Source organism: Osmia bicornis, chromosome 9, assembly GCF_907164935.1.
Source record: "Osmia bicornis bicornis chromosome 9, iOsmBic2.1, whole genome shotgun sequence".
Classification (NCBI taxonomy): Eukaryota; Metazoa; Arthropoda; class Insecta; order Hymenoptera; family Megachilidae; genus Osmia; species Osmia bicornis.
The window spans coordinates 6636277-6663026 of NC_060224.1; the positions used below are offsets into that span (position 1 = coordinate 6636277).

The 26750-nt window shown below is 36.9% G+C and overlaps 1 protein-coding gene across 2 annotated transcripts; it reads right to left on the reverse strand.

Moving 5' to 3' along the window:
• Window positions 1–724: 724 nt before the first annotated feature.
• Window positions 725–26472, reverse strand: LOC114874422 (sodium- and chloride-dependent glycine transporter 1-like). 2 transcript variants are annotated; one of them, XM_029183669.2, is made up of 11 exons: window positions 26376–26472; window positions 24957–25425; window positions 17208–17376; window positions 15435–15713; window positions 13969–14173; window positions 13341–13534; window positions 12947–13127; window positions 10928–11165; window positions 9703–10041; window positions 4349–4501; window positions 725–892 (listed from the first exon to the last, which is right to left on the reverse strand). In XM_029183669.2, the coding sequence occupies exons 2-11, from the start codon at window positions 25068–25070 to the stop codon at window positions 755–757; spliced, it is 2010 nt and encodes a 669-aa protein (XP_029039502.2). In that variant the 5' UTR covers window positions 25071–25425; window positions 26376–26472; the 3' UTR covers window positions 725–754. The 2 variants fall into 2 exon arrangements, with proteins under 2 accessions (XP_029039502.2, XP_029039505.2); XM_029183672.2 differs by lacking the exons at window positions 24957–25425; window positions 26376–26472 and adding an exon at window positions 19520–19721.
• Window positions 26473–26750: the final 278 nt, after the last annotated feature.

Below are 26750 nucleotides of genomic sequence, written 5' to 3' on the forward strand. Positions count from 1 at the left end.
TAATTAATCTAAATCACAATAAATCCCAATTAATAATTCATTATCATAAATGTATGTATACATTGCTCCCATCTTAAACTCTTTAAATTGAAACGATTGCACGATTAAATTCAAATAAAAAAAAGGCAAGCAATGAATCAGAATTCCGTTAAAAATTTCCAAATTAATTGCAACCCTTCGTACACATTACCGCGTTTATCCACGATCGGAACTTAAAGCATTACTTCGAACCGTTGTTCGCGTGGTATTAATTTAAAAAGTTGGTCCGAAAGGTACGTGGGTAGTTCGCAGTTTTTACAAGGTGTATTGGAAAATATGAAATCGTAACTCTTCGTTTCTACTTACTCACAGAACCGGCTTCCCTCGAAACTTCCAGCCTGAAACTCTTAATTGTTACTCGAGTTAGTTCGAACCGAGTGAATAGAAAATGTGTTCATAAAGCTTGTGTAAGGGAGGAAAATCAGGATTCACTGTTTACGAGGGGGAGAAAACACTTAAACTTTTGATACTGAAGAATTAACACGTTCGCTAGTGGAATGAAGAATCAATTACACTGATATATAAAATAAAATAACACGAACTATATATGATTTAAAGTTATCTTGTTTTCGAAAGTATCGTTTATTTTTATTTCTATTTTTATTATTAAATAAAACATTACCCAATTTCACTTGGATAGCGAACGTGTTAATTTCTAAATTAAAATTCTATGGAACCAAATAAATAAAAAAAAGAAATAATTTTATTTAATATACTAAACACAATCCTCTTGCCTTTTTTCACCAGACGATTGCTCGTTTTTGACGGATAATCTAAGTGAAGTCTCGTTGTCCACATTTTTCCCTACGGTCGGTCCCCACGTCTTCGCGGGTCGAAACAAACTCCAGTCCCTCTGCGGACAATTAAACCGAAAGTCAGATTCTTTGAACAATCACCGTGCCGGGTTTATGCAAACAGCTAAAGTAAACGTTTCAACGTTTTATTTGAACTGGCGCTGCAAGAACCGTAAACTCGATGAAAGATTCCACGAAGAATGGCGAATTGTTCGCGAATCTTGTGATCGATAGAAATGCTTTTGGAACGAAATCTATTCGGGAAATTATTCGAGAAATACGTGGCTTAACTTATAAATGTCTTAAACTATTAATAAATAATTTATATGAAGGAGGGAAGGTCTAAGAACCACATATAAAATCAATATCACGATACCTTTTAACTAATGACATATAAATTATCAAATTTCGTAATTAATATCATTTTTATAAATAAAAAAAAAAATATCGTACCTTAATATTTGACCTCGTTAAATATTTACCTTAAACTGCACGCTATGTTTATAATAATCTATTAAAAAATTAGGAACAATAAAGTAAAACTTTAAAAAAAGAGACTAACGTTAATTAACTTGATAATTATCAAGAGTAGCAAAGTTTCTGTAAATTTAACAGTGGAAGAAGGACGATTAAGATTCGAAATAAAAGGAGCAGGATAACGTTAACCGTTTATCCGCGTAGATCGGTGTATCGAGGAATGGGAAGTTTCTTCGGCATTGCTATCCTCACAGGTGATTCTCTTTTCTTTTCGTTTGCCTGGGTCATATCTCCGCGAACCGCACAACTAGTTTCGAACTGTGCGGGCAGTCGAAAATAGGAGGGAAGGAGATAAGAGTAATAGTAAATTTATCGGCTAACACAAAGCGGAAACGGTCAAGAGAGGGCAGAAGTACGGTAGAAATAGTAGGTTCGATCCGAACGATGGAGCGTGAACGAAACTTTTCGTTTCAAAGTACGATTACCTACGTACCGTGGAAAAACTTGTATTAAGACGTTGAAAGTTCGCGAGATTTTTACGGTTGAAGGAGGCAACTTTTAAAACGGTGCTCGACTCCCGGGGCTACCCGCGACCCGACGACCCTATGCAACTCCTTACGAAATTCGCAATTCGTCGACAGCTGGAATTATTATCAAGATATCGTAAAATGCTCTACAATTTTCCTTGCGACGAACATTTTCAACGAGAACAACAAATTCTCGTATAAAATTGAATCTTCGACAATTACGTGACATAAAAGTTTCATAAAGTAACATTTATAGTACATCAATTTAAAGTTTAAAGACTGACGAAAATTGCGATATAAACATTTCATCGATATTCTTAGTACAGAGAGATTGCTTGCCATTTGAAACCAACAATAGAATTCTAGAACAATAGAATGGCTAATTTCGAAAGATAAAAGTCTAACACAAATTCATGACATAAAAGTTTCACAAAATAGCACACGTAATGTATCAATTTAAAGCTTAAAGCTTAGTGAAAATAACCGCATAAACGTTTTATCGATATTTATTCCCCATTTACTTCAATTTCAAACCAGCCACGATAATCGAACGAATATAAATTTCAATGAATGATAGAATGTAAAGAAAATAATTAAAAATATGTTTGCTGAAATTATTATTGGGTCTATTCAATAGAAATATTCGAAATGCAGAAGATGTAATTGATTTATTTTTACGAAGACAATCAAAATGAAGATGTGCATCAGGACTTGGAGCTATCTATTAAATTCCACAGCAGAACTTCGTGATAGGAATCTTACCATGGGGAACCGTTGAGTTAGGATCCCCACGTGTGTAATTCGCGGAAAGGGTTCTCCTAATAATATAATTCAACACATGTGCACAGTCTGGGAAAAAGAACGAAATAGTAGAGTCTTGAATTGTAAGCAAACATTTACCTTTGCAATTCTTCTCGTATTGCTCGTACAAGATTCAGAAAGGAAATATTGAAAGCATTCTGTACATTTATCAATTCTAAACGAAGCAAACAGTACAGCGAACGGTAAAGTTAACCCCTCTACAAATTATTGAAACCACAACCCTTAAAAATATTATATTAAGCATGTTGAAAATTTATAAATTTGTATATATTGCGAAATAAAGTAATTTGCAATTTAACAGAAAGGTGCTTAAATTAAATTAATGACCTTCAGAAATTAATTATAGAATTTTTGAAAATCATAATTGGTGTTATTCTAATTGCTATTGATTGCGAGAAAAATCTTCGTTTCATAATGCTGATGATATAGTTGTAATTGAAATTGTAGCAAAGACTTCGCGCAGCTTTGTAAACAGTTAAGTTTGAATGAACTCGTGAAATTAGACTGCTGACTTAAACGACAGCTACTACTTTAATGAAGATTGTTCTTCGTGCCATAATTGAAACGCTAGGTATGGAAATAAGCTGAAGGAAGTCAAACTTCCATTTCAAAATGCAGCGAAACAAATATAAAGAAAATAATTAACACTGCAATGTAATTGAATATTTAATGCAGTGTGAAAATCGATATGGGATGACTTTGTTGAATGCAACAAATCGACTAAGCGGATTACTATTAATCAACATCAAACATTTAATAACAGCAGCATGAAAATGCAGGTGTAACATTTGCAAAATGCAAAAATAAAACAAATACAAAGAGAAATATGAAAATACCATTTTCAATGAATTGAAATCATCAAAGTTACTTCCATCCAAAAGCAAATATAAATATTTGTAAAGAAAAACAAAAAGAAAAATCCAAACGTAAACGAACGATAAAAGTACATATAACAACGTTCCCTTTAAAACAAACCGACGGTAAAAACTTGAAACGTTCCCGTTCTCTGCGCGAACGAAACATTTCCAGAAAAGAAGGGAAAAAAAGGAAAAATACCTGAGTAGCACTGGCGGAGAACAGTCTTAAAATAGGTTATTACAGTCAGAATCGTCGTAAACTCTAAACACTACAAACGGCGCTTTAAGCAGCGAGCGTATCGTAAAAACTGGCAGCAGTTTGCATAATAATTGCCAGTTTGTCGAGCATTATTCCGGCTGATATCTCGATTCGGCTTGTAACCGTTCGTTTCCGCCGTAAACTATGCGATTTGATATCGTGCAATTGCCGGTAATCGGTCGACGAATTAATGCGCTTACACTATCATTCCAACGACAGAAATTCGCAAAGAGTGATTTAACTAATAAGCTTTGCCACTCACTCATTATCCAATCATTCGAACGCGCAGGTAATTAAAGCTGGAATTAGGAAAGCTAGTGCATTCTAGGGTTTGTTACTTCCACATTTACTTAATAGCAGTGGCTAAATTAAGATTTAATTTTAGACCTTTCCATCTCTAAATCAGTCTTAATATTAAACTCGTAAAAATGAAATTATAATGCCTGAAGTCTCCTCTTCTTACATTACCATTTTCCTTGGGGAATCTCAAAGCTTATTAATTTAAAGAAAGTAATCATCAAATTACCAAAATTATTAGCGATTCAATTAAATTATGACTTATAGCATACTTACCGGACCCTTCCAGACTCGACAGATGAAAAAGAACAGCATCGGTGCCAGGGTAGACAAACCGATCAGTATTCCAATAGCATTCGCCCAACCAGGGAATGTGTACTCTCCGTAGCGAGGCAACTCGTACGTATAAATTTGATACACGAACACCGCCTGACAAAAAAAAAGGAAAAAAAAAATGAATTGAATTGTTATTTCTTGCATAAACTCCTCAGGGATGCAGTGAGCTCGTGGTACAACGACCAATTAAGAATTTGATATTTTTAAACGGGAGAAAGTTCGACGTTTTCTCCCTGGAGTGTTCTTATAACTCAGCACCCTCGAGCTTCAAGGTAAATGAAAATTGACCCCGTTTCCATCGAAATCCACTTCATGATAGACGATAGCGCGGAATCGATTGAAATGTCCCTGAAGTATTCAGGTGCTCGTGAGTAATTTTATTAAGACACTAACTTGTTGTATTTTTATTGAAAACGTGATATTCAGGAGTATAACACACAGCTCTGAAAATTTAATGCTGAAAATTGCTTTAATATTAACAATCATAGAAATCTCCAATAAACGAAGCCATAAAAATTCAGTTTAATCAAATACTGCAATTAATATCGTGCTTACAATATTTGATATATTATATTCTGAATATCACAAATAATTTCATTAGAAATGAAGTGTATCAATCGAATTGATTATATTAAAATAATGATGGTTAAGTGAAGAATGCCAAAGTGTTCATCAACATTCACTAACCATAGAACAGTTAAAGCTAATACCGTCAAATTTACGACGTGTATGATTCAAGACGTTGAGCCAGATAGCAAGCAACCCTCATCCAAAGTTCGTAATGGGTGTTAAAACGTTCCCCTCGAGAACTTGGAACCCTTCAAGTGGCCTGTTATAGGTTCACCTACAAAGCGAGTTCCGGTTTCGTGGAACAATTGTTCATGAAAATCAAGTGATCGAGAAAATCAAGGATAAAAGATAATAAATCAACGGATAAATCGTTGGACGATTGACCGCGAAACAAAGCTCGAACCATCTGGTTTCTACTCCTTTTTTTTCTGACGAAAAAGGAGAACGAAACCCGCATCGTTCTTTTCACGAGGATCGATTGGATTCGTGTGTGGGACACAGGTTATCGATTCGATCTGTTGTTTTAAATCAACCCCGCAAGAGAAGACCGATAATCGACTGGGGAAGGAAAACCCGGCCGATTGAGTGGCGCGATCATTTATTTCGCCACGATTGGCGATCGCTAAAATGGAACGTGACAGGAGTTTGAGCAACCACTCCTCCCCAGAGGGGAACAAAAAGCGGGGGATGGGAACAAGCTGCCCGCCTAGTTTTGCGAACGTATATAATAACTGTACAGGGTATGCAGCTTAAAATGTTTCGCCTGTATTCCGGGAAAAAAATTCTCTTTGTGCGCTGTGGTTTGCATGGATTTATGGAGGAAATGACACGGGGGGTCTCGCAACCGCGAAAACGATTCTTCTACGCGCAAGACTAAGTCGTAGAATGAAAGGATGAAAAGTGACTTCTACTTATATTTAGTAGAAAATAGTACCTTCGAAATAATAGATTTCCAGCATTTGAGAATTGATTAGTTTAGAAGAAAAATGTAAATTTTAACTGCCACAGTAGAAATATCAATATATAGTCAGACATAACGTATTCATAGAAGTAAACGAAGTGCAGCCATTTTGTAAGAAGAATATTGATGAAGCATTTACATAGTTATTTTCCTTAGACTTTGTGCTTCAAATTGATGTAGGATAAGTGCTATTTAACGGCACTTTTATGTCATCAAATCGTGTCAGACTGTAGATGTTTCAAAAGTGCTCGCTTGGTATGGAACAACCTAATACGGCTAATGAAATCTCATACCACTTGACAGTTTGACGTTTATGAAAAATACTTTTTAAAGTTCTGAAAGTAGAGTATTCGCGGATAACGAAGTTAGACGTGACACCATGTATAAAAGCATAGAAAAGAAAGGAACGAATGGTCGTACCTCCTCGTTAAAGCGATCATTCCCTCGAGCTAGTGTCATTCCTTGTGCGCACATTCGCGATAGCTTGCGCACTGTAATTTTACATTTACAGCGACGATGGAATAAAGAAAAAAATAAAATACCTTTCACGTGGAAATTACTGCTTTGTACCTATAGACGATCTATAATCACGTTTCTCTTCTAGCTGGCGTTAGAATTAATAGTTGTATTTCACGTTAAACTTGCGCTTTGAGGGAAAAAACTACAATTTTGTGCACGTTCCTTTCTTTTTCCTTGTTTGGAAGCAAGTATCGCGGATAAAAAGGAATTTAACGCGAAAAGAAAGAAAATGAACGCTCGTTGTCCCTTGCACGGTTTTGCTGGTTGAATGTAACCAAGTTATGTTGCCAAGATGTGAAAAAAAGAATGCTGTGCATACTTTATGCAGCAGAACTAAGGCAAACACGGCTCTGCTGTTTACAGTAAACCTTGACGGTAAATATTTTGTCATATGTTTATTATAGAGATAATTAAAAGCGCGTTATTTTTAATACGGATTTAAAAGGATCAGAGCGATAGCAGAGAAAATATTGTTATAATATTTTAGTAATATTCTGCTACGTGTAAAGTATTTTCATTTTGCAAAAGTTAACAGATATATTTTAATATTAATCCTGTATTTATATTTATTACACGGTTAGTAAAAGCTAATAGTTTATAAAAAAAAGAATTTCCAAACCTAAATATTATTGAATTTATTAATATTGAAATAAATGATTAAAAATCATTCACAAAAATGAAACTGAAGCTAACGTAAATATAAAACAATATCTAAAAATACAATTGTAATTACTGGTTCATTTTATTTATAAATATTCCATCATACCGCTGGATGTTATCTTTTCTACTACTACGAACAGTTAAACAATAAATATTTCAAAATGATCCTCGTCGTTTCTTTTATCGTTGTACCATGAATGCTGTACCATGAATTTTTAACACCATAAATAATCTACACCCGAATAAAATTTCACGATGTCTCCGATAAATCGTAATTCAAAATTAGAAGTAGCGAAAGAAAATTTATATTTAACTTTTATCTTATCGAGCGAAGTAAAAGTATTTTATTGACAATTCAACCCCCTTCCTATAACTCCTTCTCAATTTTATTAATTTTTTCCAAAACTAAATTAATTGTGTAAGGTACCAAGTGGGAAATTTCAATTGAGAATAAAGAATTATTGCAATTATAAAGTGACGTACTATACATTGCCATTTTCACTGTGGCCATTCACCATAGAAATAAATTTAATATATTTTCCAATAATCATTAAGAAATAGAAGTTGCTAATAATGTATATGTTCCAAATAGAACAAGAGTTATATCAAGAAAAGAAAAGACCAAAAATGTCACTATTAAAATAATGATTGATCGATCTACTGGGTGATATAGGTCTGGTTTGTCGAGACTCTCGAGTGAAGGACAAAAATCGAGCACGATATACATCGTTGTTAAGTGTATTACGACAGAACAGGGTAAGAAATCTTAATGATGAAAATCAGATTGGTAGCTCGAGAGAATAATGATCATTACTCGGTTCTTCATCGTGCTCTTTCCGTATATTCGTTTGCCTCGTATCAGTGATTCGAATTCCAGCGGATTCGCAGATTTGTTGAGGGAGAAGTGGCCGCATTGGAACATAATTATTTGGCTCGTGATTTTTTCAACCACCCTCGCCAACGATAAGGACAGGCTACGAGGTCATTTACTGAACGAGAGGACAAAAAAAACACGCGGGGGATGAGCCTAAAACAAACGGGAAATCAATAACGTCGTGCAAAATACTCATAGACCGAGAAACAAAACCGCGGTAAGTACCGTCAGCAAAACACTACGGAAATAGAAAGGATTAACGTCTTAGCTATAAGCTGCACGAGCGGAAAAAAGAAGGTGGAGTAAGAACGTTTATGTTCGGGGCACGGATTTGTTTAACCCTTCCGTGGACATCCGGAAACTCAGAAGCGTATCTGCAATTGGTCGTTACGACTTTTGGGTTTTCATCGTATTAGATATTTAATTATTCTGCGGATATTTTATAAACATTGCAATTTATTCTTTTTAAATTGACCTGAATAATTTTGTAAAATTATGGTGTACTTATATAAAATAAAAGACAAATTTGCTTTAAAGTATTATTAATGTATTAATCCCTGGGTTCAATATGGCTACTAATTAAATTCGCGACATCTCCAAGTTATTAACAATTATTTTAGAATATTCTATGTATTTCGTTGAACGAGATCGTTATTTTTTATTTAGGTAAATCAAGCTGCATTGATTCGTTCTCTAGAGAGGCGCTGAATGTACTTCGTTATTTACAGAAGTATTAATTTAATATCAAAAACACTAGAAGTAAGAGTGCTCGACTGACAGAATAAAGTGCTCGTTACATAACTAATGAAGAAGGAATAACTTGACCCGAATAAAAGAAAAAAAAAAGAACTTACCTGTACGGTAAGTCTGATTAAAAGAATGAATATTTTTCTATTTTATTCAAATAACGTTATTAAACTTTTCAAGCTTTGACAATTGTTGTTCTCAAAGTTTGAGGAAATTTGGGGGTATAATTCATGTCTATTAGGAAATTTACTTCAAGACTGCAATATTAGTAAGCTCTCGAACCCCCTGTTGAAGTTAGTTGCAATGTTTGCAGAACGTTAGAATAAATTTCCTCCTAGATACGGCTTGCATGCGAAACTTTCAACCAACAATATCCGTAACATATAAACTGTAATAACAGTACGCACGATTCGGTATTTTTGCTTATCTTCGGATAACGAAGCTAAAATACTCCAAATTCCAGGGATAATTGAATTAAAGTCCTCGAAAATTTCTATCATTTTACCAACAATACAAAACTCAAACACTTGGAATACCTGCTCGAATTATCCAAATTATTCGCATAAATAAAAATCCAAATTTTCCTAACAACCCTAATTTAAACGTTCTGTCAACTTGCAACGATAAGAAAAAAATAAATGACACATCCAGATAAGTCCTGCTGATCACGAAAGGGGTTAAAACCTCCTTACCCTTAGACACATAAAGCAAAGGTATGTAACAAGCCGTCTGACACATCCTGCAGGATATTCCCAACATTTCACGCCATCGCTTTCCGCTCAGGAGGCGCAAAATGCCTTTCCATCGTTATCCGGCATTCGTAAAACAAACTGTACATCAGGATGGTTAATTATCAGCGAAATAACTGCCGCATAGTTTCTTGCTCGTATCCCGAAGATCCGGAACACGGAAACACGGTAACGCGTCAAGACAGGGGCACGAGTAGTATCGGGATGCACTTACCAGACAGGTGATAGGCGCGAGGACTACCCAGCTGAGCCACCAATATCCACGTAGCAAAAGGCCGAATTGCATTTGCATCTCGGCAATGTTACGCAGGAATTTGTTGCAGCCGTAACACCAGGATACCACGCCAACTTCCCCGATGCCGATCAATAGTATGGCCCAAGAAGCGGTGTTCCAGTCCATCAGGGTGAACAGGTAAATACCACCGTCGAAAACCATCGGTATAGCGAGTAGCCAACAAGTGACGCATATGCCAAGTACCACGTAGCTCTCGTGTTTTCGTAAATCTGGTCGTAGGTCCAATATGGCGGTGTTTATCGCTTGCACGCCTGCGAACTGTACGTATCGTAAAAAGCAACGACCGACTATGTTGCAAGGTAGATTCGATGCCCACCCGCCGGGGATTCTCGTTACCCTTTCGTTCTCTCTCTCTCTTTCTTTTTCTTTTTTGCTACAATTTTTTCTGTTTGCTTTTCTCTCTTTTTTTTTTTGACGCGGTCCGTCTTAATTACCCTTCAACGCACTAGCTGCGCAGAGAGAACAGAGAAAGCATACAGAAAACAAAGGCTCTTTCGTTCCGTACCCCCCGGTAGATCTATCTGTCCCTGTTCTCCGCTTTCGTTTCCAGTCTTGTTCGTTTACCTTTCCAGGGCTCTCTCATTCGAAGGAAAAAGGGAGGAAGAAAGGTGTGGATTTCAGTGGGACGGCAAACCATAACTCTTTCCATGATATACGAGCCCCGAGGCGGACAGAGGGCCAGGCGATGCAAAAGTAACACGGCCACGATCGTCTGGCTACTCGCGAGCACATTTTCGCCCGCAGCTCTTTTGACGAACACAGCAAAACGTGCCGTTCCGGTTCTCGAGGCTCACTTGAATAGCGCCTTCTTATAGACGGCCCGTAGTAAGGACGAAAAATATTTTGCATTCTCTTCTGACCGACCCGAGCCCGACACCGTGCAAGCAACGAGACTGTACTTGAAACTTTAAACAACATCGAAATACGATGCCTTTCATTTTCAAAAGTCTCCACACTTCTGTCGGTTTTCCGTCTTCTCTTTTTCCCCCCCCACCCAACCCCTTTCTTTTCTTTATTTCGTCGAGTACCTCGAAACCAACTCCTTGCACGGTGTTCTCTTCAAAGTGGGCACTTGATTTTTTTTAACGAGCCTTTAAGAAACGTCTCGGTTCAATTCTCTCGTCGCGTCGTTTAATGTACTTACTTGGCTACCGATACCGAGAATGAACAGCATGGTGAAAAATAGAACAGCCCAGACGTTGGGCCAAGGCATCCGTACCACAGCTTCCGGGTACGCGATAAAAGCCAGCCCCGTGCCGCTTTTGATTACTTGGCTTATTGGTAAGCCCATTTGCTTCGAGAGGAATCCCATGATGGAGAATATCACGAAACCGGCGAATATAGAGGTGAGCAGGTTCGTAATGGTCACGAAAATTGCATCTCTGAAGACAGAAATGGACAAATGGTCCATTGATCAATGGTTTACCGATTAAGTGCATTTCTGTTAGATATATTGGTATAATGCAGTAATTTTTCACTCTCAAAGCTTTGATTTGGTATTTGAAAATCAAAGACTCGAGGTCCCTTGTTAACCCTCAGACGACGGACCATGAAGAGAGCCCCAATTTTAATTTAATTTTGTATTTTCTAAATTTTACACTGTTCAATATATGAAACTCTTTTGATTAATATCCTTGTACATGTTTTGTAAGTTTGGCTCTCGACTGACCCAGGCTCCGTTACTCAAGAGTTAAGGATCACCGTTCTGAATTCAAGAAAAAGATAAATTTCAAAGAAATAGAAAAGGTGTCGCGTGATAACGAATGGATGCCAAGTAGGGTAGTTAGGTGACGAGGAAGAACAATTAATAGCCAGGGGTAAAACTTAGCCAGCCGGCGCGGCAAGTTATGCTTCCTGCTGGCGTTTGCTCATTCGACTTGCGCCGTACTGATATAATTTATACGCGATGCAACGTGCAACGAATTGTAGTCGGCCGCGAGGGGAAGTTCAGCGTCGGATAATCATGCTAATTACGACTTCGAGCAATATTTCGAGAACGTGAACCGTTCTGTCCTGGCGAGTATCGTTTTACTTCCAGAGGCCTGGACGGGCTCGCCTCACGAGCGGCATCGTGCAAAATGAAATAGCTGACAGACGCTTTGAGCGTGTGCACAACGCTTAGATTCCCTCGTCGAAAATACCTGACCAAGCCCGGAAGCTGTAGCTTAAGCATTATGCGAGAGAATTACATTATTAGAAACTCGACGGTGTTTGTTCGGTGCACGGAATTCCGTTCCTTGGATACGTTTCCGGTCGAAACGACCACTACGGAATATTAATAGGCTTTGAATCAAAGGTATTACTACTGCTGGGTATTTTTTTTTTTATTACTGAATTTCATTTGATCGATTTAAATATAATGGTATCTTTTTGTTCCTTCTTTACGCGTGACGAGATTAATATCTGGTTTTGTGGGCTAGTCGGTTTTGAAAATATACGTTTTGTATATAATTCTTTCAGTGGTCAAATACTTCAGTTTTGATACTGGTTTATGAAGCTTTGATGGGACAGTTTTGACTATACGCACAAATCTCCGTTTCAACGGACGAGTGTCGATCGAGAATGATATCCTAAAAAAATATTGGCTGAAAATCCGTGATAAAGAAAGCCGATAGCTGGATGGAATACTCGACATCGTTCGACGTTATGATTCTTTTGAAGAAACTCGAAATAACGAAAAGTCTGAATATTTTTTTATAAAACGGTGAAAAGATTTTTAATTTACATTTTCTGCCAAATATGGAAGTGGCAAGAACTGTTATTATAGAGAAATTATTAAAATGATAATTGTTATTTTGAATGATTAAAAAAATTAAATAAAGAGGGTGAACATAAAGGGTCCCGTACAAAAACAAAAGGCGTAATCTTCCCTCGAGATAAGGTACACCTCGTGACTCTATGATTACTCAGAAAACAGAAAAGTTCAACCAGAAAATTTTTCCACATTTTTTCTTAATATATTCCAAACACGCTGCTGTTTAAGCGTTTGTATTTGCGATATCTACACAAACTAAAGTCAGAAAATTCGCCAAAGTATTCTCTTAAGGATTTAATTAATTAAAAAGATTTCAAAGAAATAGTGTAAAATTTATAAAATGAAAATTAAATTGCCAGTAGATATTGAAATTAATCAATAAAAATTAACGAAATTTGTTGCACTCACCTGTGACAATTATTTTTAAAATCACTGTAACTAGATAGGGTGATCAATGACCCGCAACCAATTCCAAGTGAATAGAAAACTTGAGAAGCAGCTTGACCCCAGATATTAGTGGACCCTAGTCTGGACCAGTTGAACGTGATGAACCAAATTACACCATCCCCAGCGCCATCCAGCGTGGCACCTGCAACGATGCTCAAAATTTAATCAATTAATAGTTTCATTTGTGGTAATTGAACAACTCGTCCTTCTCGATACGTGCGAACCTTAACAATCACTTTAGGAATGGCAAGGGTTACCTAAATCCGGTATACCAGCAAGAGGAAGAAGTATACGCTTAATCGTATCGATCGCGAATTTTCCATTACACGAAAAGCGTTTCTGGCCCCCCTCTTACCTCGTATCAGTAGCGCCGTAAGCATGACGTAAGGGAAAAGGGCGGTGAAGTAGACGACTTTGCCGATGGACTGGACACCACGCATCAGGCAGAGGAAGCAGATTATCCAGGCGAGGGTGAGACATCCCAACAATTCCCATCTTATGCCTCCGAAATGTTCCCACGTGGCTCCCCGTAGACCCAGCACATAGTCGCTGGATTCGATCAACGATAATATCCGATCACGATTACATGTTTTACCTTTCTTCGCGATTTTCTTGTTTATCGTCGTCCAACGCTTAGACGACCAACAGACGATGGATCTCGTCATCCGATTACAGACCGTCGTACCGTAAAACGAATCAATTCGAGTAAACATGGATAAATTTACGACGGTGTGGCTCGTTGTCCGGGATCTTCGATGTTTGCATTAAGATATTTGATATTCCATTAACACGTTTAATGACCGATACTGGTATCGAAAATTGGGTACAGAAATCAAATATTAAATCAGTTGAGAAATGAAAACGCTGGGATAGTTAATAATAATTTTTCAATTCTAAAATGATTTTCAACGTGTTAATGGGAAGTAGCAAAGCTTGAAATTTGAAAATTCCAAAAAGTTTCAACATTCAATTATTCAACATACTTGTAATATTCCTCTGAAGACAAGACACGTTTGTACAGTTGTCGAAGAGGTTCCACCCTGTCACCGTCAGTACAGAATGTGCTATTACCCCCTTGGAAACCGTAAATCTGACATACTTCCTTCGCAAGTGCGCAACCTTTATTGTAAAATACCATTTCTGGGTTTTCTTGTTGACACTCGAGCTCTTGCAGGCCACTATAACAATCTGTAAGATTCAATATTATAGTTTTATATCGGATATCCAATATCGTTAGACACTGTAACGTGATAATTATGGGACGACGATAAAAAGCTATTGTCGATTGAAAGAAAATAGCTGTCCTTTACAGATTACGACGCGTTGTAGAACTGACATTGTATGGGTTGATATTAAAACCTATAACTGTGTGAATACAGGCTGTTGAAAAAAGTTGTGTCAAAGTTTAGGATTTGAAATTGGTTGAAAATTTTGATTTGAAATTGGAAAAATCCTACTGCAAAATGGTAAAATTATCAAAAATGTACTGTAAGAATTATAATTTGGAAGTTGGTAATTTTACAATAAATTACAGAATTGTTATTAATAGAATTCTATTAATATTTTATTGAGAATAATGGAATAGTAGAATAGCAGAATATAGAATACCTAGTAATAATAGAATGATAAAATATTCATAGAGGGGGATATTAATAGATATCTTTCGAGATATTAAAAGAAATATAAAACATATTTTTTATTCATTATGTCAAAAACTGTATCCCAGTAGTTTGACAGCAACTTTTTGAACCACCTGTACACATTCACGAGAATACTTTGTTACGATCGTCAGGAGACCAGGACTAATTATACTAGCGCTTTGTTGCCCTCCATCGTTTATTTTAGAGCTACCTCGTTCTACAAGGGATTTCCGGTTTCAAGAGCTCCCTTATGCGTTCGCACGTGCTCACGTTTTAATGATAATGTCATTAAACGCGGCAATAAGCTGCTGAAAATGTTTCTTTGTTAGTTAACCTAAGAAAAATTGAAAAAGCATCCTCGAATATTATTACAATATTACACTAGAGAAACATCAAACATTTTTATCAAATTTTGCCAGCTGCTTTCCTGGGTTTATTTTCTCATAGCAATGGTATTTGGATTTTCAATTTCATAATTAATCATTTCGAAAATTAATGATTGGAAATAACAAAGTGCCAAGAAAACAACATTATTTGATATTAACAAATGGTAAAATAATAAAAATATTTTTTAACTCAGTATAAAATGTTCAATAAGCTCGAAAATGTATTAATTATTATAAACCAGAAATTACAAAAATCATGCTGTAAATTTAAAATTATGAACTAAATAATATCATCAAAATAATCGCGAGAATCTCAAATTTGAAGGCGCAACAAATTCACAAATACTATGTCAAACAACAGATCGCACAGTAATTGGGTTGACCAATTTGATTTCTAAAGGACTCATTACATTCGACGCTTACCATTCGTATTGAAATCGTTGTCACAATAGGCCCATTTCAGCTTTGGCATGAACGAGACGAAAGTGTAGAAAAGAGTCCAGGCTACGATCACCATGTAGTAGACCATTACCAGCAAAATGACGACGAGGGTACAATAGCCGACACCCTGAAAAGCTGGTGCGATCCTGGTGAACGCTTCGTTAGGGCCAAGACCCGAATACTGTCCGATTGCGAGTTCCAGAAAAAATATTGGTAATCCCATGGTTATCAACATTAAGATGAATGGTATTAAAAAAATGCCTGTAAATACATACGAAAACCACGTGTGTCGACAATAGAAAAGTAGGTCATAGGAATAATTAAAAATATTTTAACGTCAATTAAAAAAAAAATATTTAAAAAAATTAAAATAATAAATGTAATAATACATTTAAAAAAATACAGATAATAAATATGATAATATATTTAAGAATAATTAAAAATATCAGAGCGCGCGTGCTCACTCAGCCGCGATAGCGGCGGCTACGAGAAGCGCACTCGTCCGTGGTCGGGAACAAACTACTCGGCTCGTCGCGTCGCGTCGGTTCGTAGCCGACACTCCTACGGCCGAGCATGCGCACTGTGCGCGCTCTAATTGCTCGGTGTTTTTCATTAATAATTCAAAAATGAAGCATTATCGAGTATTTTTGTTAAGGAAAAAGTTGTTCAGAATCACCTTAGCTACCACCCCCTCAAAGGATACCACCCCTAACTAAACACCCTGTATTTAAATTTGAAAAATGTCGAACTGAAATTACTCGATCAAAAATGATGACCAAACTTCATAACCAATGAACTTAATATTCATTGATTTTCAAAGAATCGGCTAAATCGTTCGTGTAGCACCAATGGATATTAATGAAAATTTATCAAAGGCCTGATTAACGCGTCGAAATACGTTACAATAGAAAGGTTAAAACGGCTTGGCTCTGCTCGTGTTCTCTTTACCCCATCTTTTATTAGAGCCTGCCGGGGAAACAATGAAGAGCGGGTCTGCGTAAACAGAAAAGAACAAAACGTTCGGAGTGGAAGTAAAATAGAATAATTAAAAGCCAAGTGTTCTTTGGGATGCGGGTTCGTCTCTCTTTTTCATCGTTTAACAAATAAACCGTAGGAACGTCGGAGGACGTTCGTATCAACAGGCATAACCGCGGACGCAGTCAGGAAAGATTTATTAAATTTCCCCGAACGCTCTGGTCACAAGCTGCCAAACTACGCTTAATTATTCGAATTAGCCGCTTCGTCACGTCGACCACGCGGCTCCGCGGATCTCCTTCTCCCTTGTTCGCTTTCCTTTTGTTCTTTTTCAGAAGAAACGAACCACACGCGGAAATAAATCATTCCGCATAATCCACTGGTTCGTTTGTATACTCCGTGACTATCTGTTTACCTAGCTCGACTGGACGTGTTCCTTGTCAAGGGGACGAGTGTCGCCATACGCTTATGCGCGTTTCTTGCAATCCGTTGAACAACACGTATGTAAATACTGAGTGTGTCACAATATGTGATTAATATGAATTCAACGGCGAATGACGCGACAGCCTTATATAAAATGTGAAAAATCACCTGAATCATCTAACAAACGTTGAATCAAACCTATTTGAAATAATAATTAAAACAATTAAATTCGCAATCAACTGTATCAGCCTTTCCTATTATTTATGTATACCTAGTAAATCCACACGTGTACTGAAATTATGTCCACGTACTATGATACAGCCAGTATATATGTACTGAACACGTGTATATACGTACCGCCGTCATTAAGATATACAAGGTAAGGGAAACGCCAAACATTGCCAATGCCAACGGCATACCCGATGCAGGATAAAACAAACTCAATGGGGTTGGCCCAGCTACCCCGTTCAGGATCCTGTGCCAGCTCCACCAAGGCACCACCGACCCCGAGAGAAATCCTCTTTACCTGCCAATAACACAGGGCTACGTCATATTTGCCTCATAGAAATTATCACGGCGGTTTACAAAGGGAAGAAGCGTCTAAATCGAGGCGTCGCAAGAGGGAGAGACAAGAGCCTCGAAGCGAAGCAGACAAGATCAGGGTAGGAGGAAGGTGGTTGGAGAATATGCGAGACAATATACGGATGGAACGTAGGTAATGCGGAAAGTGGGAAAGCGAAAGCGCTTCCGGAGGACCGCTCAAGGTATTTACGTAACGAGATTAGAGAAACGCTCGAATCGAGTGAATTTATCTCGAAAGTCTAACCGGTACGAACATTGGTAGTTTAATCTGTTCGTAACTGTACGCTGCGAACAGAGATAAGAAGCGTTGTTCTTTTCCGTCGGTCGCGTCGAAACCAACCTACAAACTCTAGTATTTTGCTTCCAGCTAGAGACCGAAGCGACGCGGTCTCGCTTTTACCCGCTTGTAAATCCTCTCTTCCAGGCGACACGCTCGCGATCCTTTCGACAGGCGTACGATCCTCGCGCGTTCAACGAAGCGTCTGTGTACTCGACGAAATCACTGGTAAACCGAAATTTCCGTCGAAGCTTCGTTTGTACGGTTGATTGGAAACTCTGTTCCTTCCAAGGACCTCCGTTCAAGTGCATCTGTGATAGAACGATGTTGTTCTTACGAGAAGCTTTATAACAATACCTTTTCAAACAAACTCGAACCAAACAAGTGACTTTAGTAGATACTTGCAAATTTTCTTCTGATGTTTTTTTTTTTACATTGCAAAGGAACTCTTTTGAAAATAAATTGCATAAATCAAGAAAAGGTACTTTTAGTTTTCATTTATTCCAAAGAAATTTTATGAATGAAAATTAAGAATTTAATGAATGCAAGGGTAGAATATGAAGTTCATTAATGAAGAAATATTTTCCTACCCTGACTGCTCTGCTTGTTTTAATGAGTACTACACTGGTGGAATTAATTCTGGACAGTTTGAATAAAAATATTCCTTATTTCATATTTGTGCAGATAATATATATTCTGCTATGCTAAATTAATACCGTAATATTTTTATTGTAATCTATAATGTTTATACTTAACATTTTCGCATGATTTGGTTTGTAAATGTTTAAAAATTTTAATTTAAAAGAATCTAAACTGTGTTGTTATTTTTGTTTTTGCATGACATGAAATAGCCAATCACAGGATGAAAAGATACCCAACGAAATATTAATTTTTTCCAACCTTTTCTACCTGTGTATTAAAAGTATAACTGTAAATGGTCTTTTTACTGATTTTTTTATATAAGCAACGTCCTAAAATTAGAAAACAATGATTAGAAAATTTAAAAGTGGCCAAAATTAATTCCACTAGTGTATATACAGGTTTCTGAAGAATCTTTTTTCTAATATTATGTATAAAAAGATTGATAATAACGTGGGGAAGCTCATTAAAATCTGAGTAAAAAGCTTTCGTTGTCAATTATTATCTGATATGTACTTTAACATGAAAACGTCTCGAAGAAAGCCAACGCGCATTGATAACAATGCTTCAAAATACAAAACAGCATAACGAACGTCAATTAAGGAGATACACCTGCTCGTAAGAATAAAAAGAACATGTATCTTTAGAAATTAATAACAAAATACTTATGACCTTCTTCATAAAGATTTCTTTCATAAAGAATTCTAACAAATTTCACGGTGCTACATAGTGTTAGCACAGCTTAGAAAGTAGCACAACGTTGCACATGCATCGACACTGAAAGCAGCACGTGTGTCAATATAATATACCGTGACAGTGGATACGCGAAGGATTAAACATAAGAGCAAATAAATAAATGTCGTTCTCAATCGTAAATGGCAGTCGAATGACGTTCGTAGGAACGTCTGTAAAGCTTCTCACTGAAAGGGTTGACGAGCTGCCATCACGAGGATACACGGGTACAATGTTGGTTCGCTAGAGTACACAGGATTTTAACGAACAGGATTTTAGCGCGATACGTATGTATCACTCGTATCGAACGTCCCAACGGAGGGCCGTCCATACGTGTGACACCTGACAGTCCATTGTCCAACGACGAATTTCCACGTTGTTACCGTAGTTTGTTGCTCCCCGATCACAAACACTCCCGACAAACGCTATTCGAGCTTACCTTTGGTACGTTCTCCTTGACACTCGTCATGACAACCGACAATAATAATAAAAAAAAAGCGAAAAAAAAAAAATGGGGAAAAAATAAAAATGAAACTCTCCCAGTCGAGACGAGATATGACGGGTTTCGACGCGGCTATCTGTACCTCGCAGTCTTCGACAACGCGATCGCGATCGTCTGAACAATATCGCGTCTCTTAGACAACTATATAACTCGTCAGATAATCGAGATATGTAATCGTCAGGGGCCATTATCGAGTGCTGGATTCCGGATCCGAATAAAAGCGTCGTCGTAAAATATCGACGAACGGGACGCGAAAATGTTTGTCCGTTGGTTCGATTTCAATTCGTTTCTGATGATACGATATTAAAAGCGTAGCCGAGCATCGGGATCGATCGGGTATCGTTTCGCGACGCGACAGGTGTTCGGCAGCGTTTTACATGGACGCCCTCGTTTTCGCGGATTTTGTTTGATTATCGGTGTTGCTCGAGAGCCGTTGAACCGTATAACGTAGGAACAATAATCGACGCGTCGTACGATAAAACTATGACGAGAATGTTTGAACAGTTTCGTTACCGGTGATAATAATCTGTCCGATCCTGATAAGACGACCAGATACGAGATGCGTATAAATTCGATCGTAGATTTTGTTGTCTAACACGGCTTAAATAGGCCGTCTATTAACTCGAGTTATGTTAACAGATTTCAATGAATCGATCGGATTTTGAACATTTGAAATGTTTGATTTCATTCACGCGAGAGATTAATGATGAATCATGGATTTATTCTGCGCGATTTCCGGAAATTCGAGGGAAACCACCGTAGATAAGGTGATATGAATGAATTGCGTTTTATTATGATTGCATTTTGAAATAACTGAGATATTATGTGCAATTGGGCATGCAATATGATGGCAGGGTATTCATATTTTACTAATAACATAAACTGATGTTCTAAATAATTAAACTAAAAATCATTATTCCTCTGATGCGTTAATTGTCAAAGTAAAGTTGACTTATTTTTGCTAAATTTCATAAATGTTTCTCCTGTTTAAACACCTTTTTGTATATTAATTTATCTCCAACTAATGCACAAGTTTCAAAAAACCAAATTACAAGCAAGTATTTGAAATCGAAGCAGTTGATAATGATTGATATTATCACAATCACAATCTAAAATTTAGCATGGTAATCAATTGGGAAAAGATTAATTCATATGAATGTATTGCGACAATAAATTACGATATTTTGTTGCAATTTTTGCTATCATTTATCAATTGTAAAAATGTAAATTATACGAAAGATAAATTGAAAAAATTACGTCGCAACACAATCGTCACAAGAGAGCACTTAATGTTTTCACACGTCATGGTCCTCTGGTTAATCGTGATAAAAAAATGAAAATTATTCATCAACGGATAGCAAATAAAATAATACCGAATTAAATAATGCTTGGAAATGATAGGAACTTCCGCTGTTTTGACAAAATAATCAATTTATCAAATATTGATTATAAAAAAAAAAAACAGTCATTGCGTTAAAATTCTATTAAAATGAAAGTTTGCGAAAATCTCAGATTATCGACGAATTGGTTGCTTAAATGCCTGATTTCAAGATATCAGAGGATGTGATATATAAATTCCTGAAAATGTTTCGTAGCACTCTGAGAAATGTATTTCAATATTTCAACAACGTTTAACGTAGCGCGACACTGCTCGGCTTCCATTTACGTCAAACTATCGAGATCTTTTAATATTCATGCATAACATTTAAAAACTCCCTCTGATTAAAGCTCAGTCGTTGGAAATTCACTCACAGCCATTTTCATCGTCAAATGAAAGAATAATATCGAAAAAATTCTGGTTCGTTTGAATCGAATTGGGATTCATTTGAATTCCATTTATTTCTATCAACAAATGTACTCTCATCGGATAGAACATTTATAATAATTATAATAAACATTAAAATATACACCCGTTTGATCAAATAAATCAATATCGAAGTAAATTGCTTCGACATTCGAACAAAAAATTTCAAGACTAATATTTGTTAATGATAAACGCGTTTTGCAACGAAATATCAAAGTTAAATGAACTTGACAATTTCAGAACACGAACTAAACGCTATTGACACAAACTCCGTGCGACTCGAAATGCAATTTTTGAAAGTACACAATGTAAACACGTGTAGTGAATATTTTCGAGGTATGTTTGTTATGTCTGAAAACATACAAATTATTAATATTAAAATATTGGAACAACGTGGACCGCGTGTACTGATAAAGAACGTTGTCACAAAATAAAAGTGAGACAGATAAATAAACGCGCTGGTAAAACATGTATTTTAAAACCTTTCAATTTTATCTGGTGACATATTTTAGTACCGTCAATATTTTTGGAGATATTCAATCGTTACACTTTGTTTGTCCGCGTACGATAAAATATGTATCTGGTAAATTAAAAACGATTTTAATTATCATTCATTAAACGAACGAGTTAAATTGTACGAATGTAAACTTTGAAAATTAAAAATAACATTCATTAAGAAGTTTTTATTCGTTTTACCCTAGTGTATCTACCCTGTACATCCTCAACGATTTTTCTTTTCTTTTTTTAACAAACTGTGTGCTTTCCCGCTGACTATTCACCGCGAACGAGAAAACCGTTGATTAGGTGGGATAAAGGTAGCGATCCCGCGTCGCATACAATAATCTCGGATGATTTCCCAGACGATTTACGGGCCGGAGGCTGTTTGAAATTCCGAAAGTTGAATTCCGAGACGAAAGAACGTCGAAAGGAAAAACGGTGTGCTATTTTATCGCGGGTACGCTCGTCGCAAAGGAAAAAAAAAAAGGAAAGAAAGGTTTTATATCCAACCGAACAAGCAAAGGATGATCACGCTATCTCCCGATCATGTATGCAGGAACGTCGCTAGTAGAGGGGAACGCTTTTGAATTGGGAAAGCGAACAAATCTGCTCTACGAGTTCCGGATAAAAGGGACGATTTGCAAACTTGTTTCCCTCCGCGCGTATGAAGCCGTGGCTTATACTTCCCAAAGATCCGACCAATAATTCAAAAATTTCGCAAATTACCCACCGTATTCGTACAATGCACAGACGGTCAGGTATTTCTGAGGATTTTTGGTAAAAAGAATAATGATAGTATCGAGACCATTGACGCTTTGATTTTGTTTAAATTGGGATGAGTCTAACCCTCTGAAAATGTGAACTGACTCTTGATAAAAAGATTATTGTAATAAGTGAAAATTAATTCTTATTTTAGTCAAGCTAAAGAACGTGGTCTTAAATAAATTCTTAAATAGCCCCTCAGGTTCCCTTCTGACAATGTACAAAAGCTTGGAAAATGGCGCAGAAAGCAGCCACTTTCGAATATTAAGGTTAGCAAGGAAGGATCTGTCGACGTGCCGAATAACTCAATCGGCAGAGAAGTCGTCCGACAAACAGAAGAAGGATCCGGGTTCGAATCACAGCCGTGGTAATCCGATCAATCGATTCTTCTCTTCCCTACGGCCGCCCCACCGGTATCCGACGAAAAGAATACCAGGGACAGTATTCAGCCGATGAAAATTCTTTCACGATCCGAGCTGACGTTTCGGTTTTGCATGGCAATCGGTTAATTTCAAAAGGGCCAATCGACCACAGGGGAAAAAAACGCTAAACAAACAAACAAACAGACAAACGAGGAAACGAACAAAAATCGTAGCCACCGGCTCGTTATTGCGACACGGAACGATGTAATACTCTAAGGGCAAAAACGATACCCGTTGCTCTTTCTGCCGATAGGCTGTTGTTAGTTTATCGTGGCAAGCTTTATTGCGAACGATCGTGTATTCCGTATCGTAACACCATGATTCTGAACGGATCAGACCGATGGTAAATCCGACTACAACGTGAATAATTACGACAGAGAGTACACTGTATCTCAAATTAATGAGCTACCGTTGTTTTACTGCCACGCTTAGCGCATTTGAGTACAGAGACACAATGCTGAATTCTCCCAAAATTGTGGACAAGAATTTTATGAAAAGAAAAAGGATTTAAGGATTGAGAATTTCTGATTACCAGTAAATCATTTTGAAAATATTAACCCTTTACAGACAAATGTATGTTCAAACATCATTCTCATAGTAATTTATAATTCTGTACTCATTGCGTTATATTCTTAGTATAAAACACAGCTATAAGTGTAGAGAGCAAAGATTTATAATATAAGCTTTGAAGGATGGAATTATTACTTCTTCTACCTTGAATTAATAATACCCTGTTCAACCTTAGAAATGCTCTGTCTTCAAAGGGTTAATTTTATCTGCGATTTTGGGAAAATCCACTACTACGAGGTATGGCACATTCAGAATGCAAGTCTGAGTGACATAGAAATGATGATGATAATGACGGTAATAATAGTAATATTCCTGGTAATAATGGTGTTAATGGTGATAATATGAATAATGATAGTCTGCACTTGCACACTACTATTGCAGAAATTTTGAAAGAAATATCCATTTCCCTGGTAACGCATTTTTCCCCGAGCCAAACAGAGTCGTTTCCACGGTAAACAGAATGAATGTTATCGATAAATTAGCCGTTAAATCGGTAGAAGCTAGCAGGTTCGAGCGAAGTCGTAGCGAGGTAACCCTGCGAATGAAATTAACAGAAGCGACCACTGCGGAAGGGATGCTATTGGCGAACTTGGTAAGCTTGCGTCAGGGTCAATATAGTACCGATGCTAGGACCATGGCTATCTACAGGGTCTGTATATATGTGTACCGTTTTAAGCTTACCGTTTCAAACATTTGGCCAACGGCTGATTGCATTACAGCGTAATAATTACACGAACGTACAACCGTGTACGCGAAACACACGATTCAGTCGAAACAGTTGACTACGACGCATTGTTTGATTTACGGCCTAGGTCATTGTTATCGAATCATTCTGAATTGTGACGATGCGATTGCGTTCTACCGATATTTTTCGATACACCCCCCCTTTGATACTACATATTCTGTAGTGCAATAGCATAGTGATGGAATTCGAGTACTTACATTGTAAATATAAATTCGATTAGATAATGAGTAGAGTCGACCGGGGGCGATAATAACACGTTAAACATCTCAAAACATTGAATAGATATTAACATAAATTTTTTATATATAATGAAGAATGATATTTGAAATATACCTATCAGTGTCCTAGAAGTACAGATACGCAACAGACGTGTATAATGAACAGAATGAATTTTTGATACCCTAAAGTAACTGATTTTTACTGATTTAAAATTGTAATATTAATATTCCCTTTGTAATTATGTGTTTGTTCTTTTTCTTAATCTTTAATTTGATCTTTTTTTGAAATAATGATTACCGTCCCCGATCTACCCTTTAAAAAAAAAAAATCAAATCAAATGAAATTTTTTCTTACTTGTACTATGTGCTCTGTCACATTCCTTTGACAAAATTCATCTTCTGACTCCAATTCCAGGAATACGTCCGATGATGATATCTTTAATTTCCATCTAACGTGGAGGGTAGGCATTGCGCCGAGTGTATATCATCCATAATTTGCTATCGTCCCTCGACGCCTCCGTCGTTTCAATTTATTCTCCGCTTTACTTTCCTACATTCCCGTTTGCGCCGTATTTATTTGCATAGCGTCGTTCGCGTAGGTATTATACGGCTCCACGGCAAAGCTTCTCCTGGGCTTGGTCGGCTTTAGCTTCCCCTCGGCTCTACTTAAACGGTGAAAATCCAAATGGTACGCCCGACGTTGGGAGAGCCGATCGAAAAGCGACGTTTTATACGCTGAGCTCCACATTCGTCCACAACGATATAGTCGCACCTTCACCCTCGTAGGGGGACCCTCAGGGTCATTTTTGACCGACGCCTGAAAGCTGCAACACACATACAAAAGTATTAGATACAGAGGAAATCACAACTTCAAATTGTCTATTTGAATGTAATTTTTGAAAAATGTAGTGGGCTTCTTCTTTCCTACAATAATAAAAAAAAAATACATTTTCCAATTTGTACTTTCATTAATAATTTCTCTTGAATACTTTCAAAAAAGCAATAACGCTTCAGGTTTTGTATGAACTCGTTTCAGTCGAAAACCATTGTTAATCTATTAAAATTCATAACAGTATCGAAGTATATGTGCTCGAAACGATTATCGTTTCCGAGCTCGGTACACGAGCACGTTTTATACTGCACAATAGGATCGCGTGATAATATGGAACTCTATTTCTCCAACGAAACCGTCGGTATGATCAATAATTAAAGGGAAAGAGCTTCTGGGCTAACACCACCAACACATTACCTACCTCGTCTACGCTAACTCTACTGTTTCTACTTTTCCACCGTAGTTGTTACCGATGTTTACTACTGCCATTCCGATGAATTCGATCGGATACGACCCGAGAATGGTAGACTGGCAAATGGTATTCTTGCCAATAGAGTTTGGCAGAAAACGTATATCGATCCTAATGGCACAAACGAAGTACACTGTTCACGCAATATAATTATACGTTTTGAGAATCGTAACTTTTTATTTTAAGAACTTGAGATAAGTAGGTTAACGTCAGATGAAAGATTATTTCGTCTTCTATTTTGAGAAAGTCATGAAGCCGATGTTAGAGAGGAACCAAAGTCATATTCTCTGAAACTTTATCCTTCTTTCCTTTTAATTACCAATCAGTATGATCTATTGATCGTTTAACCTAATGTAGTTCCTAAATTCACCGTTCTAAATCGCAACAAAATAGTTGATAAAAATGAAGTTTTCGGTGACGAAAACTTCCGTATCTTATGTGTGGAAATTACCATTAACAGGTCTAAACATTACCTATCGTTCCAGCAGCGCTACTGTCGTATTCCATTCTAAACCGACATTATGGCGGCAGAGCGGTCCCGAGGAAAGTGGCGCTGCAGAGGTGGAGGCGCTGCATATATAGGCCTGTGGCTCTCCCCACCACTTGCATGTAAACGTTCGCGCGGGAGAAATCAAATTGATATTTATGCTATTATCCATATTTCTCAATTATATACTAAATTTTATAGTATTTAATAATTAAAAATGATATTATTTCGTTTGTAAATCATTTTTAATATTAATATCGTCAAAATTAGTCAAAATTAATCAAAAAACGCCATTTTCTCCACGAAAATCTACTGTGCTTGATACTGTATGTACATACATACGGAACATTTTTATTTTGAC

Bases quoted from the DNA above. Each gene is read 5' to 3' on its own strand.
- LOC114874422 (XM_029183669.2), bottom strand. From the start codon at position 25,070: ATGCCTACCCTCCACGTTAGATGGAAATTAAAGATATCATCATCGGAC. The intron at 15,714-17,207 runs GTACGTATATAC...ATGTATTTACAG, and splicing joins TGTATATCTTAATGACGGCG to GCATTTTTTTAATACCATTC. The intron at 13,128-13,340 runs GTAAGAGGGGGG...GCATCGTTGCAG, and splicing joins TACGGCGCTACTGATACGAG to GTGCCACGCTGGATGGCGCT.